The sequence below is a fragment of the Eleutherodactylus coqui genome, chromosome 7 (assembly GCF_035609145.1).
Source record: "Eleutherodactylus coqui strain aEleCoq1 chromosome 7, aEleCoq1.hap1, whole genome shotgun sequence".
NCBI lineage: Eukaryota > Metazoa > Chordata > Amphibia > Anura > Eleutherodactylidae > Eleutherodactylus > Eleutherodactylus coqui.
The window spans coordinates 101,876,059-101,893,956 of record NC_089843.1 but is presented as its reverse complement, the minus strand read 5'-3'; the positions used below and the strand labels follow the sequence as shown (position 1 = coordinate 101,893,956).

General features: G+C 39.4%; 1 protein-coding gene across 5 annotated transcripts in view; it reads left to right on the top strand.

Annotated features, from left to right (window-relative positions):
- The window catches only part of TENM3 (teneurin transmembrane protein 3), a 550,183-nt gene that overhangs the window by 513,416 nt on the left and 18,869 nt on the right, over positions 1 to 17,898 (top strand). For all 5 annotated transcript variants that reach the window (XM_066573504.1, XM_066573502.1, XM_066573501.1 and 2 more), the window contains 3 exons: positions 10,899 to 11,074; positions 11,383 to 11,618; positions 15,689 to 15,985. In XM_066573504.1, coding sequence (XP_066429601.1) covers positions 10,899 to 11,074; positions 11,383 to 11,618; positions 15,689 to 15,985 — 709 coding nt within the window. The remainder of the gene's footprint in view (positions 1 to 10,898; positions 11,075 to 11,382; positions 11,619 to 15,688; positions 15,986 to 17,898) is intronic.

The following is a 17,898-nucleotide window of genomic DNA, read 5'->3' as shown; positions in this document are numbered from 1 at the left end:
CTAGCTCAGATCCACTTGGAGCTAAATGTTCCTTTTCTAGCCAATTTTTCAGTCTGTCTGATGCTGTTATGCAGGACCTGTCTGCAGAGGGAGCACAGTCATTCCTGATGATGTTCAAACAGCTGTAATAGTGGAGATCACAGCTCATCCTCCTGACTGTATACTTATGGTACTTTCCTTCACTGAGGAATCATATTTGGAGTGCCAGTGTGTCCACAGTACAGAACCACTAAGTAGCACTGCATGGGCAGAAGCATAACATTAATATTTTAGATTTCTCCCTTTCTTTGGATTCATTCCCAGTTTTGGCTAAAAGTGAACAAAGCATCACAATATTTTCGGTATTTTTTAGCACTAGGAGGCTTTTTTTTTTTATCTTTATAGACAAATATAGCTGTGGTTGAAAATGTAATATTTGTGCTATTGTCATTAAATTTACTAACTTCAAATCTGGTGGTCGGTGACTATTGTAAAGCTGAACTATGAGTTAATCGTGTGTTGGTACGCAGTGCTAATAGTTAGTTGAGCTTTTAATAGCATTTATCCTTAAAAAATATGCATTTGAATAGTCCTTAAATAATTGTAGGCCTTGTGGCTGGAAGGCTGTCATTATATTTTTTGTTTCATTGGCTCGCAAGCTTTGATTAATTTGCTCAGCAAGATAGATGTTTCTTACCATATAATCTGTGTTCATCTCATTACTTTTTTTTTTCTCTGTTTTCTTCTCTTTTTTCCCCACAAAGTTAGCATTGATGTGATATAAGGTAAACAGGTGGCATCAGTTACTAATGAGCTGATTAGATTAGATTAAATGGTAGCATTCGCCTATCACATAAGGGAAGGTTGCCTTACCTTCTGCCCTGTAAACTGGGGCTTTGTATGGTTGTGTTTTGAGGTTTAGCTATATCTCCGGTTTGGATGTACTTTGCATAAAATATAATAGAATGTGTTTCCTTAATGTATTTTAATAAAGGAAACGGAAAATAGCACAACCACAGGTAATTTACATTTTCTGCAGACTTTTAACTACAAAGAGAAAACATTCCAAAGCTAATGGGTTTATCATTAGCAGCTTGGATTTCCTCATCAGTGATGAGCACTATTAAAGTTTTAGGGTCGAAAAGGTTTATGTTAAAGTTCAATCTGAGATTATTTTAGGACTATGAGATCCCAACCGGAAACTCTCACCTATACTATGGAGTACCCATCTACTAGGAGAATAGGTGTCCCCTCATGCCTGTTTTGCTAGGTGAAGTGGCCTATAGAGGCCACATTCAGCCACAGACTAAATAAAGGGGGTCACGCATGTGCAAGCTTGCTCTTCATTTTGCTAAAATCTAGTTTTATGGTCAGAAATATTACTCTAGCTAATCAAATAAGTCAAAAGTCATGAGCCAATGGTGCAAAAATATCAGAGGCTTAAAATGATTTACATACGGTTGAAGAGCTTATTTTTGGAAGGTTACATTCTATGAAAAGCTCTCCATACATCTCAATGTTAAATCATATTTCAGCTTTACAATAGTCACCTGTATGTCAGGCTCATAGACTCCATTCCTGGTGGGGGAATCGGTGATTTAACTTTTAGAACAATCGAGGGTGTACCAATGTCAGGTAAACATGGCAGAGCTAGACTTCACCTATAGCAGTCACCTATCCTGGGTACTAGCAGTGTCTCTCAGTACTCAGATACCCCCACGGTTTATAATATAGCCAAATTATGTTACAACCTGACAGTTAAATGAGCAATATTATGAAAGGTGTATCAATACTAGCAAGGAAGAAGAATGCAATAGGAGTTCACCAACGGATGACCATAACAGAATGGTGATGGTCATCAAATGGTCGCACAAATGGATGATGGTGATGATTGTCTGATAATGAAGCATATAGTTGATGGTGAACAGATAATTACAAACTGATAATAACTGAATGAGGCTTGCAGTGTTCACCCGAGTGTTGTGCCCCTTCAATCGTCTCGGCGCTTTTCGTCTTTTCCTGGCAACTGAAGATGGCTGCATACAGATCTGTGCCCCTTTGGCTGTCTGTTGTTTTTTGGCTTCTCCTAACAGCTGAAGATGGCCTCATAGAGTTCTATGGAAAGCTTCTATAGATCTATATGCAGCCATCTTCAGCTGCTGGGAGAAGCTGAAAAGTAGCAAAGATGGGCAAAGGGGAACAGCGCTCAGGTGAGTACTGCAGCCCCCTTGGTCTAGCGATCAGCAGGGGTCTCAGCAGCAGGACCCCCACTGATACAGTTTTACATGTCAAAACTTTGTGCAAAGTGCAATTACTCTTTAAAGGTGTTTTCTGGGATTTTTATATTAGTTGGTTGGGTTTGACTCTCCACACTCCTAGTGATTGCAGAGGTCATGGCTCTCCAATAAGTGTCATGTACCCTTTCCTTTTCTTTTACTAGACATAGCACCATACATTTTGTAGTGGTTGTTCCTGGTATTGCTGCTCAGACCAATTCAAGTGAAAAGGACTGAGCTACGGAACCAGGCACAGCAACTATCAAATATACAGCGCAGTGCCTAATAAACAATGCAGGGAATGGGACGGGGCACCTTCAGACAGACGATAGTAGGGGTACCAGGAGCCTCATAATCTGATTATGGTGGTCTATTCCAAGAATTGTCCATTAATATCAAAGTCCGAGTTTGCTTTTTTAAATCTGTTCGGATCAACACTGCAATGTTATTTGTAGTTAGAAGCTAAAAAATGATTATCAGATTTGAGAATTAACTTTTCACCTCCTTTTTCTTGAAGATGAGGTTTTTGTGCTGTATTCTCAGTATTATCTTTGATGTTTAGCTAAGCTAATGATTTGTTGAATGTAAATCATTTCTAGTTATGCCAAATGGAGTAATTAATTCTTATATTGCAAAAAGCTCAAACAGGTTTTATTTACTCGTGGTTATTATTGTGCGAATACAGTATCAGTATACATTTGTCGGGTGACGTTTATTAATCCAGTACAAGAGTTACTCCAACAATAATTCATTAGCTGGAGAAGACATCCCTCGTATTAGGGCATCATTAGGGGTTCCCCTGTACAGTGCTGCACAATATGTTGGCACTATATATATATATATATATGTATATATATATATATTAGAATGTTTGCCATTCTCCAGCATGCTCTATACCCACCACTGGTGTAAATCACAAAAAAGCCTTGTAATTTATTACATTTTTATGCCCCCCTCATTCAGTGACAGTCACCATGTTTTTAATCTTCTGGAATTACATTACTGGATTACCTGGCAAAGATGAACTGATCAGAAAGTAGTAATAAATAACACAGTAAAGAGGTCATTTATAAAGTGCTGGTCCACATATATTGTACACTATAATCTATTTATCGTTTTTGGGTTACAAACAGAGTCTTGAATACTAAAGAGAAATTTAACCAAAAAACTGATCATAGAGGATCCCACTCATTGCGGCGTACACACACAGCATTTTAGAAAGCTGAACATACGGTTTGGGTGGAGTTTTTCTTTACTTTTTATCACACCAGTCTTTGTATATTCATCTATTAGTCCCTTTCTGATAGGCAAGATGTGTAATACTGAAACACATCTTTATAGGGATCAGGACTAAAGTATTCTGTTACATTGTGAATTTATCAGAAAATGTTTTTGCTTTTTTATTTTATTTGACTGACCACAAAAGAAAAACCTTGAAATACTGCAGTTTTCACAGTGGCCACAAGAGCACTAAGTATTTCTTCCTGTTTTCAGTAGTTCACTTCTCAGCTTGGCTTGATGAAGTGGGATAGGTTGAGTACAATCATCTCATTGGTAGAGGCAACTTAAAGGCAACTTAGTTGTACTAGTGGAGATCTAGGTAAGGCAGAATAGCAACACTATACACAGGTGAGGCTCTGTATGCATCTGCCTGGTCACTCCCTTGTTTTTGGAGAATGAATAGTACTCCATCATTTCTTGGAGACTTTAAATAGTCTATCAACATTTATCTGATAATTAATAGCTACAATATTGAAAATTAAATGAGATAATCACATTATCTCTTTAAAACATCTACTCTCAACAAGATAGGGAATAACTTTATGATCCGTAGATGTCTCACTGCTGAGGCCCCCACTGATCTCGAGAACAGAGTCCTGTACCCCCCTCCTCCTTCCTCATACTGCACCCCCTGCAGTGAGGAGGAGATTGTATGGAGCAGCAGTCGTGCCACTCTATTCGCTTTCAATGAGATTGCTGGAAATAGCTGAGTACAAGTACTTGGCAATTTCCACCAGCCCCATTGAAATGAATGGAGCCGAGGCCACCCATGCGCACCCAATGCCCCATTCAGTCTGATGTCATTGTGGGTGGCAGAAGCGACCCCTTAATGACAAGAAGAGGGGTACATGGGGCTCTTGTTCAAAGGATCAGTGAGAGTCTCAGTGAGACCCCTCCCTACCGATCATAAAGTTATCTCCTATGCTGTGGATAAGATATAATGTTAGATTTTGGAAATAGCATAAATGAAACAAAAATTTAATATAACTAAATATATTAAATGATATTAAGTTAAATATAACTTTAATGGTAGTGTCTTATATATGTCTGTTTTAAAGTTTAAGCATAACATTTTGCAAAGTTTAAAGCATAACATTTTGATAAGTTTAAAGCATAACATTTTGACAGACATTAGAGGGAACTTTGCATACAGTTTTATTCTTGGTATTCAGTGTATAAACAGTATGCACTTATTCACCTCTTATAATGGCTGCAGATTGTCAATAACCTTTCGGTTATCCATGTAAAAGGAAGCAGGGAATTTAGTGTTCTGTATTAGAAAATCTGAGCTCTAGCCCATACAATGTAAGGGCTTAGTCACACGGGTGCCCGTGTGACTGGGCCCTTACTGCACGAAGAAGACGGCCGCACTTCAGGCCGGACGACTCCCCGCAGCGCCAAAGAAAGCACACGTGACCGGCAATGGAGCCGGACACATGTTCTTTCTTCCGGCGGTATGGAGATTCATCCGCATCTGCAGTGCAGCCATCTTTTAGTGCAGTAACACGGGCACCAATGCGCCCGTGTGACTAAGCCCTAAGGCTGCTTTCAGACAAGCGTATTTTAACTCCATATTTGGTACTTGTTTTGCACACCGTAATACCTAGCTAATGTAAATTTATGTATCTATGTACATGGCCATATTTTTTACCGCAGTGTTTTAAAAACACCACATGACCTCTTTTCATCGCTTTTTGCCTCCATATTTGTATTCATTGGTAATATTTTCTATTGGGTAAATGCAGATCAGCATTTATCCAGCAGGAAATCTAAAAAAATAATAACAAATACGGAGGCAAATACAGATCAAACATTGATAAAATACTAATGACCTACGATGCTTTGTCATCTGTAACATGTTCTATTAAAGACATGTCACCATACGCTTGTCTGAAGTTGGCCTAAAACTATATTATGGAATTAACCACTTTACAATTTTAGATCTATTTAAATTAACAAAACTAAATTGTGTTCTAGAGAGCATATTCACTTCTATATACAGGTTTGTCAATAACCAGTTTTGTCTGTCTTTATTTAATGGGCAAATCACCTATGAATGCACCTTTTTCACTTAGAACTATAAATGTTTACTCATGAGGTCATCATTATAAGACATGAACAGTACAATTGTTTGTCTGTCATTACTTGCCTGTCTATAATTGTGACTTAGATAACAAGCAGATCACATTTTATGAGTAATCAATGTAAAAATCCTGGTCATTCCATAAAGGTTCACTTACCTTTTCTTGCAACTGTAGTGTAAAGTGAGACTGTTGCAGTTTTTTCAATCAGTTTGAGAAAATGGAAAATAGGAAAATGATTTAAAGAAGCTCTTTGGGTTTTTATGGATAAAGTTTATTGAATCAAGCAGTATATATGCTGGTGCTTTCTAATCTAGGCAGCCTTAATTCCCTGATTGCCGGTCTTGGCAGGACAGTGCTGCTTATTTACAACCAGTATGTGTATGGATGAGGTTTGCATATATTGTGTAGCCATGGACTCTATGAGTGAAGGACTTATGCTGCCATAAACCTTATTTATAATAAACCCAGGGGATACCTTTAAAAACCGGAGCATTGCTTTAGCAGGCATTGTATGTGTTGATCCTTCTTTGTCTGAAGCCATATTAGTGTTAATGCGAGCTCTAATCATAATTATACCGTACCTTGTATAGAATATAAAACAGAACGAGCGCTGCTCCGTAATAGTAAAAGAGTCCTTAAGAGAAGTGTGTCATAAAACACACAGTAAAGAGGCAGAGTAGTACAACATGTCATCTGTGGCATAAAGATTTCCTTCTAAGCCCGACTAATGCTTCATAGACTTTTTATTTTTCCGTCCAGTTTGTTCATTTATAGCTATGGCTCCGTGTGCCAAGTACTGCATCAGTGATGATATTATACCTTTTAATGACATTGAATGGGCTTTTTGGAACGTGTTGCAGCCTTGGAAATGGTTGGGTTTAGGATGACAGCGTGTATTGGTGCTGACGTTTAACATTCTTCTATCCTTATTAATCTGGCTGTCGTAGATCTTCTGATTGCAAGTTGAATCTCGGTGATGATCTTCTACATCAAGCATAGATACGAGGCATTATTTGATTTGTTCATTTAGCCCTGTAGTCTCTAATGTCTGTGATATGCAATTCATTTTGACAATAAAACGTTTTTAATACTGTTTAAAATGTGAGCGTATATTATACTAATTGTCCTATAAATGCAGATTTGGATTTGTGCAATTCTAGCACATTCCTGCTATTTATGTGAGGGCTGCTAAATATCTTAATAGACATTTCTCACGCCTTATCTGCTTTAACCTCTTCCTGCTGCAGCCTTCTTTCAGTTTTTCTATTTATTTTTCAAAACAATGATTGATCTTTTTTATGTTTACCGGTGACATACTATAGTTACATGAGGGCTTGTTTTTTGCTAGACAAGTTGAAGTTTTCCATAGTACAGTTTAACATAGGATATGATTAGAGATGAGCGAGCACCAAAATGCTCGGGTGCTCGTTACTCGGGACGAAATTTTCGCAATGCTCGAGGGTTCGTTTCGAGTAACGAACCCCATTGAAGTCAATGGGCGACCCGAGCATTTTTGTATATCGCCGATGCTCGCTAAGGTTTTCATTTGTGAAAACCGGGGCAATTCAAGAAAGTGATGGGAACAACACAGAAACGGATAGGGCAGGCGAGGGGCTACATGGTGGGCTGCATCTCAAGTTCCCAGGTCCCACTATTAGGCCACAATAGCGGCAAGAGTCCCCCCCGCACTGTCAGCGTAAAGATCGTTCTCCTCTGCCATAGCTGTAACAGCTGTGGCAGAGAAGAACGATGTTTGCCCATTGAATTCAATGGAGCCAGCAATGAAGCAGGTTCCACTGAAAGCAATGGGCTGCCGGCGATCGCAGGATGAATTGTCGGGAAGGGGTTAAATATATAAGCCGTTCCCTGCAATTCATCCAGTAATGTGTTACAATAAAAATATATACCGGCGTATAAGGCGACGGGGCGTATAAGACGACCCCCCAACTGTCACCTTATACGCCGGCAATACAGTGGAGCAAAGAATAAAAATCATTACTTACTTCTTCTGACGTTCTGCGGCGCTCCTGCAGGCTGTTGCTCCCTCCTGGTCCACGGCAGAGTATTGCTTTCTGGAGGCAGGGCTTGAAATCCCCGCCTCCAGAAACACAGCCAATCACAGCCATTCAATGACATCATTGTCATTGGCTGTGATTGGCTGAAGGCACGTATGTTTCTGGAGGCGGGGATTTAAAGCCCTTCGTAGAGAAATCAATGCTCTGCCGGGAACCAGGAGGGAGCGACAGCCTGCAGGAGCACCGCAGAACACCAGGAGGGAGCAACAGCCTGCAGGAGCGCCGCAGAACGTCAGAAGAAGTAAGTAATGATTTTTATTCTTTGCTCCACTGTATTCCGGGCGTATAAGGTGACAGTTGGGGGGTCGTCTTATACACCCCATCGCCTTATACGCCGGTATATATTTTTATTGTAACACATTTCTGGATGAATTGCAGGGAACGGCTTATATATTTAACCCCTTCCCGACAATTCATCCCCGCGCACGCCGGCAGCCCATTGCTTTCAGTGGAACCTGCTGTATTGCTGGCTCCATTGAATTCAATGGGCAAACATCGTTCTTCTCTGCCACAGCTGTTACAGCTGTGGCAGAGAAGAAGGATCTGTCTTCTATATGTTCTCAATGGGGTCGGCGCTGCTGCCGCCGGCCCCATTGAGCGCATATAGAGAAGATTTATGGCCTTAAGAAGGACCGTTGGGGTTCTTGAAACCTAAAATACTCCTAACACTCTCCCTATAGCAGCTCCACCAAGATACCACTTTCCCTGAACTAATGTCAGAATGCATCTGTGGCGAGCCGCGGGAGGGGCAGATTTCAGTACTCGGGTGACACCTGATCTCGCCAGCCACTCACTGCAGGGGGGTGGTATAGGGCTTGAACGTCGCAGGGGGAAGTTGTAATGCCTTCCCTGTCTTTCTATTGGCCAGAAAAGCGCGCAAATTTCTCAGGGAAGAAAGTGAAAGTAACTCGAACATCACGTGGTACTCGTTACGAGTAACAAGCATCTCGAACACCGTAATACTCGAACGAGTATCAAGCTCGGACGAGTATGCTCGCTCATCTCTAGATATGATGTATTGGAAAACTTTTGAAAAAGTGGGGTGAAATGGAAAAAGACAGCAATCGGCTTTTTTTTTTTTACAGCAGTCATTGTGCAGTAAAAATATGTTACCTTTACTTTGCGAGTCAGTACGATTACAGTGAGACTACATTTATATAGTTTCTATGTAGTACTACTTTAAGGAAAAAAGGTATTTTATTCTATTTTTTAATTGCTTTATGTCACATCTTCTAACCCCCGTCTTTTTTTATTTTTTCATTGATAGGTGTCTAGGAGGGCTATTTTTGTGGGGCAAGCTGTAGTTTTTATTGGTACTATTTGGGGGGTACATACGACTTTTTGATCACTTGTTATTACATTTTTTTCTTGGAGATAGAGTGACCAAAAATGCAATTGTGGTATTGAGGTTTTTTTTTCTGACTGTGTTAAGTGTGCAAGATTAATAATGTAGTATTTTTTCTAGTAATTAAAAAAAATCTTCTTTTTACTTTTTTCAGTCTTTTTTTTATAGGGGACTTGAACTAGCGATTATCTGATTCCATGTATAATATACTGCAATTTCTTCAGTATTGCAGCATATTGTACATTTACACGCAGACTGTTAAACCCTGTGGCAGGACTTAATAAGAGGACTTCCGATTGTCTCATTGCATGTATAATATACTGCAGCTTCTTCAGTATTGCAGCATCTTGTACATTTACAAGCAGACTGTTAAGTCCTGTGGCAGGACTTAATAAGAGGACATCAATGGCAGATCTGGGGGCCTTCACAAAGCACCAGGCCACCATGGCAACTGAATGGCACCCCATGATCATATAGTGGGGGACTTTTCGGGAGACAGAGGAAGCCCTCTCCCTCTGTTATACAATTTAAATGCTGTCAGTATTAATAGCAGCATCTAAAGAGTTAGTAGCCGGAATCAGAGTTATCTCTGATACTGGTGGTTGTGACCAGGTGTCAGCTGTCAAAGACAGTCGATACCCACCGCAAATGTAGTGAACCTGGCTCTTCAGCCTGCTCTATAAACGGACAGCCAGCATCCACACTAGATGTATGGCAGATTTCAGGAAACAGTTAAAGTAGACCTACCATACCCCCAGGGCTTATCATGTTATGGTAAAACTTGCTAGTTAATAGGGGTGAAATGTTTATTTACATATAAATCGATACCCAAATATAAATAAAGTCAAAGTGTTTTTTATTGTCCCCACAGGAGTTTGGCATGAAACTTGTGTAAATTGTGCTCCTGCCATGTTTAGCGGTACTCCCATAAACATCCAGACCCATACTGCATCAGAACTGCAAGATCTCTCTAGTTATTATGAAGTCCTGCAGCTCCGCCTGAAACAGCATTGGCTACTGATGCAGCAGTCACCATGATTGTCATCCGTATGGAAGATGATGGAGATTGATGTGTTAGTTTTAGGCCGCCTGCACATGGGGGGGTCAGATTCCGCATGCAGTCCGTCGGACATGCGCAGTATGGAATTTTTTTGAAACTCCTACTTTTCCAGCATCATTACCAATGTCATTTGGGGATGGGCCACGGATCGGACAGCTTCCAGTGTCTTAAAAAATGGCGCATGCTGCAATTTTTCCTTTGGAATTGAAAACCGAAATGGATTTCTGCTCGTGTGCAGGAAGAATCACTTTTCTATAGCATGCTATGGGCGCTACTTGCTGCGGAGCCTAGAGGCGAATGCCTGCTCCAGATTCTGCTATTCAAATCTGCCTGTGTGCAGGCGGCCTTACTGTATCAGTGTTGTAGGCAGAGCCAAGGAATCTTTGGATAACTAGCAAGGTTTTGTGACTGTAATCCTGTATGGGGTTGGGTAGGTTATGGGAGCACCGCTGCCTGGAAATTTGTACCTGAGTCTCGCAGGAAGTTCGGCAATTTACATAATGTACAAATACGATCAAAACATTTTACTGACATTTTGCAGCCACTTATATTTAGAGAAAGTTTTAGCCCCATATGAACAAGCAGCCTTTACAATGAAAACAATAGGGCCTGCGGAAGGGGAGGTATAAGTGATTTCTAAGACTCTTACAAGGCAGATGTCAATTTAATAGTTGTTCTTGAGATGCTTTTTTGCTCTCTTGAACTGTATGATGTTGAACTAAACCACATAACATTATTGAAAGGATTTTAATTATACTTCTCTTATAAACATTAATTTGCTGAATTTCTGTATTGTAGTTACAACAGTGAAGGTCGTCTTACCAATGTAACATTCCCAACGGGTGTTGTCACAAATCTCCACGGAGAAATGGACAAAGCCATCACAGTGGATATAGAGTCATCAAGCAGAGAGGAAGATGTCAGCATTACGTCCAATTTATCTTCAATTGATTCCTTTTATACCATGGTTCAAGGTAAGTGCATGTCACACATAAAGGTAAAGTGATTTCAGAAGAACTCACTGTTTTTTTTTTTTAGTGGTTCCCTTACAGTTAAGGAGTCAAGAAATAAAAGTCTAATGAAAGCCACAGGACACTTAAACATGATTTTTTTCTTTGCCATCCATTCTGTTATATATCAACTGGCTTATTGTAGTTTTTTTAATGTTGAACTTGGGCATTTGTCTCCCATACATTACTACTGTTCTATCCAATGTGACATTGTCCAGTTATTTTGTAGATGCTTGAAAATGTGTTACTATTCTATTATTTTTTTTCTCCAGATCAACTAAGGAATAGCTACCAGGTTGGCTATGATGGTTCCATCAGAATTATCTATGGTAATGGAATGGATTTGCATTTCCAAACAGAACCCCATATTCTAGCAGGGCCTGCCAATCCCACCGTTACAAAGAGAAATATGACTCTACCAGGAGAGAACGGGCACAACTTGGTGGAGTGGAGGTTCCGAAAAGAACAAGTCCAAGGAAAAGTCAACGTTTTTGGTCGAAAACTCAGAGTAAGCCTAAATGTTAAACACATATTATTCAATACATTTTTTTTTTTGGAACCTTATAAAGGTTTTCATACAAAGTATTTGACCTTCATAGCAAAAGTTATTAAATGCGCAGAATGATCATTTATAGTAGTCCCGTCATCTCCAATCAAAATGACATACTCACTATGTGATCTGTTGCGTGCTGCCGAAATCAATCATTTCTCTTGGTTTCGATTTGTACTAGCCAACTAGATTATCAAATATTTCTTTGAACAGGTTACTAAAAAGTATTATCTTCTTGCATTCAAAAATCTTTAGAATGATTTCTAGTTCTTAACAAGCCCCCACCCCACCCCAAAATAAATAAATGCAACTAAGACAAGAGTATCATCAGAAGAGTATTTAACTTAAGAGGAACATTGAGAACTAGGTTGAGTTCATTCCAGCGCTGTGCGTTATATTCTGATCTGATCATTTGCAAACATTTATTATTTGTAGTAATGGTTTTTTCTATTATATAATATAATTCATGTTTCAGTGATGCAAAAAAACAAAACAAAATCAGTGTGAAAAAGAAGTTCCAGTCTAAACATATTAATTAGAATGCGAACTGCAATCCTGATATAGCATTTTTCCTAATAACCTGTCAACAGCTTACCCTTTCCAAATTGCGAAAAGTATTAATGCTAAAGTATGTGTACAAAACACTGAAATTCATATGGCATTAAAACACCATAACATATTATAATAGTTGTGGTGATGGGCAAATTGGTAATTTAAGCTCCTGGATCCCAATGCAAAATACCTAACATGCCCTCAAACTAAATGTCATTTATAATGCAGGTGTCTTCTAATGTAACAGATGGGACTTTGGGCCCCCTCAGGTACCAGAAGGCTCAGGTGGTACTACCTTCTCTGTACCCTCTACAGCTATGCCATTGTTGTTGGGCACAATAAAAATACGTTTTTAGTTTAGTTAGCATTCATGATGTTCTAAACTTTAGAAGTGCACAACAAAAAGGCATCAATGACAGATGATAATATGAATTCACTAGTTGTACCTATTCCTTTATTTTGTATTCTTGTGGCAGTAGATGCTAAATTGTTGCTTATAAATCCCAATATCTTTGAGACTAGAGATGAGCGAGCACCCAAATGCTCGGGTCCGTGTTATTCTAGTTGAGCTTTTCGTAAAATTCGAGAGCTGTACTCGAGTAACGAACCCCATTGACTACAATGGGAGACTCGAGCATTTTTGTATGTGGGACGCCGGGTCTTGAGCTTTTTTTTTTTTTTCTTGGTTCGTGTGTTCGTTCTCTCTCTCTCTCTCTCCCCTGCCTGACAAAAAATTTGCCAATGATGCGTGCTGCAGCCAAAAACTGGGGTGGAGTTGAACACGATTTGATGCTCGTTCGAGTTACGAGCACCATCGAGTACGCTAATACTCGAACGAGCATCAAGCTCGGCAGAGTATGTTCTCTCAACTCTATTTGAGACCTTTTAAAAATCGAATGTCTACATGAGACTGTCAAACAACTTTGGGGAAAATGAATACATAGTTTTTCTGTGAAAATCAAATACACTCAGTCCAGATCCCATTATTGCTTGGTCCAATACAGGAGCGCTGCAGGGACAATAGAGGAGTGGATAAGGGCTATAAATGAAACTAATATTAGGACCATGCTACTTCTGATATAATAAAAGCAGGTATTGATGTAAGCAGTGTGAAGAAATCACCAAAAAAATGCCAGATGAGAATTGTCACTTATCTGAAGCCATGTATTCATCAGGACATTCTGGTTGCTAATGGAATCCACTCAGCAAAAGTTCTTTCAAACCTTTACTTACCCTATATATGGTGGCAAATAGAGAAGGGGTAACATATGGTGAAGAACCACAGCACCCTAGATATCTCACACAGACTTGAAGAAGGTAAAAAAGACAGGGCCGTGTATGAATATCTGTCTTTTTGCCTTAGCTAGAATAAAATTGGTGTAGGAGTTCTACTGTGTTGCAGTGCTTCACCATCTGCAGCCCCTTGTCTCTTTGACAATCTATCTGGAGTAACTAAAGGTTTGAAAGAACTTTTACCTGCTGGTTTTCATTAGCAACTAGAAAGAACCAATCAGCACATTGTTCCATTTATCATCCGGCATCTATTTTGGTGGTATCTTTACATTTTTTCCATTAATACTTGCCTTTATTTTATCAGGAACAGCACCATTTTAATTTTGATGTATTTTTTATGCACAATGTTTTTTTCACAGAGGCCTAACTTGAATTTCATGGACCCAAATGCAAAATCTATAACAGGCCCTTTACCTACAGTGTGGCAGTTGTCTTATGTGAAGGGCCTATACCTCTGTAGCCCCTTAGGCTAGTCCCTTGGTTCTCCATGAACCCCTTTAACATCTGCCTCTGAACTTTTGTCAAGTGATCATCTGATGTCTACTGGTTTTGGAGCATTGTTGATTCAGTCAGTGTAGTCTTCAATGCCACCCACTTTCATGCGCAACTCCATCCACAGAGCAGTAATTTTTGGAAACCTAGTCAATTGACTTTTTGTGAATTGTAGTTTAGAAGTGTTGTATCCATCTATGATTGTGGAAAATTATTAGAAATGTCCCAGTAAATTGCCTTTAAAAAGTGGGACTAGCAGATGGCTTTCAAGGAGCCAAAGGTTGAACAGGTATATCTTATGGCTTCAGCATTGCTTCCAGGTGAGATAACCCCTGTACATATAGAGTTTGTTGGAGCATGGCACAATCCGAGACATTTACTTAGGGTTTCACACCAAAATTATGGCATCAAAAAGTAGCAAATTTTGTCCCAATTGCGACAAAATTTGCAACTCTTCTTGTTTTTGTCCCACCTTCGCCACCTTCCCGAGAAATGGGCATGGCTTGTTGGGAGAAGGCATGCCTGTCCCATACCAACAGATTTATGTATTATTTGCACCAGAAAATGGCTTAAAATATGCCAGAAACGTATGCCAGGCCAGACCTACCATACATTATTATGTAGGCGCACGGAGGTGCAAAGAAAGATGCACCTAATACATGAAGAGGCAAGCTTTTTTGTATAAGGTATATCATACCCTGTGGGTCTTAGTAAATTTCCCCCAATACTTTTAGGCATCCAACAGAAACCTCTGTATGAAATCTGAGGCATATAGAGGTACAGCAGAGGCTACACGCACTTCTGCGGGGGCCTTATTTCAGCTGCTTTATTCAATATCCTGCTATCCTGATAGTATGTGTTTGCTAAATAAGTGTCAAACAATCTGCCAGAACCAAAAGCGCAGAACACCAAAAAAAAAAAAATCGTCTTATATGTGTTTTAGCTATTGTAAAAATAAACAAGCAGCGCTGTTTTCCTGACAAGTGAATGACTGCAATTATAATATGCTATCTGACTGCTGACCTTGAACGACTAATATAATCATTAAACCCCCTTCTCCAGCAAAAGATGACAAACAAACCCACACATTATACGTTTAGAGTGCTTTTCAAAGAAAAACAAATTGCTTATGCATTTAATTGTAAATCACAATATTTGAGTAATATCACAACATCAATACTATGTGACAAGTTATTTTTCATTCTGAACAATTCTAGACTCCAGGATAGTTTATCTCTGTCTCCTGTCAAGGAGGAGAATAAAGGTGGATGAAGACAGCGGTTAGCAGTTCTTCAGATACTTCTGTTTTATTTCGACCAGCCCTGTAAGGGCTATGGATGTGTCAGTGCATGCCCCCCCTATATATACCTATATAGAAGAGACACGTGCTCCATGAAACTTTTCAATTAATGCACGTTAGTGTTTTTTAACAGATGACTAAATTCCAAAGACCTCAATTTAGAAGAGGTTGAACAAATGCCAGGCTGTCTCTGTGCTTAATGAAACCTTTTAAAACAGCAGTTAGTCTAATGCTGTACACTTATACCAAGTAGTTGCTAAATTAATTTACTGGCAAAGGAAATCAATCATTGTAAATGGTGTCTAAACAAAAAGCTGGTAGTTTGTGAAGTAATAACTGCCTGGTGCTTCAGCTCTTTGATTTATTGAACCTTTTCATTTGTTTTATCAAGGTAAATGGCAGAAACCTCCTTTCGGTTGACTATGACCGAACCATGAAGACAGAGAAGATCTATGATGACCATCGAAAATTCACCTTGAAAATTACTTATGATAGCGCAGGTCATCCCACCCTGTGGCTTCCAGGCACCAATTTCATGTCCGTTAATGTCACATATTCATCCACTGGCCAAATCGCAAGCATTCAACGTGGAGCCACTAGTGAGAGAGTCGAATATGATGGACAGGGCAGGATTGTATCAAGGACATTTGCGGACGGCAAGACGTGGAGCTATACTTACCTGGAAAAGGTAATGTTCAGATAGCTTAAAAACTTTCTCTTTTAACATTGGACAGGCAACTTGTATGTATTGCTTCAACTAAGGATATTATATTGTACACAGGTAAAGTATGGCTTACAGCAATAGTCTGCAAGCAGTGGTTAGGGAACCACATGTGGCTTGCGATTTCAAGCTGTCTGGTTCACCAATAACAGCCCTGATGTTTGATCATATATATATTAATTTGCTATAATATGAATTCTGCTAACTACTGTTTTCCAAACTTTTGAAAAGTTTGTTTCTGCTGATTCACCACGTTTCGGCAAAATGTTTTGATCAGTCCAAAGCATAACTTCACCACTACCCATAAATCTTGTTCTAAAAGTTTCTAAGAGCCATAAAACTCCTCTTTCTCCTCTCAGTGGTTAGCACTTCTGCGTTGCAGCACTTGGCTCCTATGTTAAAATCTGACAAACGACAACATCTGCTTGGATATTTCTGTGGGTTTCTATAAATACTCATGCAAACTCAATGCAGATGTTGTCCTTGTTCAGATTCGAACCTAGGACAACAGTGCTGCAAGGCAACAGTGCTAGCCAATGAGCCTCCATGCTCCTCCCTCCAGAGGAGGAGAAGTAAATCGTCTTCTTTTCCTCCTTCTCTTTCTCCAGAGGCAGAAGAAGCAAGGTGGCTCAGTGGTTAGCACTTTTGCCTTGCAGTGCTGGGGGTCCTAGGTTCAAATCTGACCAATGACAACATCTGCATAGAGTTTGCATGAGGTTTTGTAGAAACCCACACACACATTCATACAGATGTTGTCATTGGTCAGATTTGAACCTAAGACCCCAAGTGCTTCAAGGCAATAGTGCTGAAAACTGAGTGGAGGAGGAGGAATTTCCGTTGGTTTTGGCCGAGGAGAAAAACGCCTGAGGTTCAGGTTCATGTCAAACTAAACTTTTAGCAAATTTTGAAGTGAAAGAGGTTTTTGATTGTTTGGGTTCGCTCAAAACTACTGCTTACAATTTTCTAGACATATACTAGTCTCAGAACAAAGACATTTGAATGCTGAAATACCGGTGTATCAAATTTTAAACTGGGTCTAGGGGAATAAAGGTTCTCCTTGTGGAGACTGCCAAGTTGGCAATAGACGTCTTACATAGGTCATGCAATGCATCCTGGAAAAAAAAGTATGGAAGTAGGGGATGGAAAAGAACCTCCACAGTATGACCAATTAGCCAAAGTTCTGAAAACACAAAAGCCACAATCTGATTCATTTCTATGTCCCACTTTTCCATTTGTACTAGTTTTGATACAGTGTATGAACCAAGCCAAAAAACTTTTAAACTGTAAGCCCAGTAAGTTAACTTCTCCATGTTTGCTAGTTACATAACTCTATATACTATTGGCATGTAAAGTAATGATAACCATAGTTGTAGTTAAGTAGATTGAACAATGCGGGGGAGATTTTATCCATTTATTGTTGTTTTTTTTTTTGGTGCAGTTAAATAAAATAAAAACTTGCCTAATGTATGTGTGAGCAGGAATATCAGTATTATTAAACTTGTACTTCATGCATACTTTATGCCATGATTGTAGAACACCCAGAGCAATTTCACATTCTTCTCGTTTTATATATCAAAATTATACAGGCTTGTTCTTGAAGGGCTTCTTTTGTGTAGCACAGCAGAGAAAAATATGCCTGGCTAAGTGGAAAAAATGAAATTAAAGTATCCCCATTTGCCATGCTAATAGTATTTGACTTTAAGTAGACTTTTGCAAAGCCATTTAGGGAATATTACGATTGAAGTGGCGATAGAGTAAACAACAAAATAGCTTTTTTCCCAAGCAGAAAGCAATATAAAGTATTATTTTAGCGGTACAGCATGTTTTGGGTAACCAGTTTTTCGCATTCTGTCGACAACCATTAACATACACAGTCTATG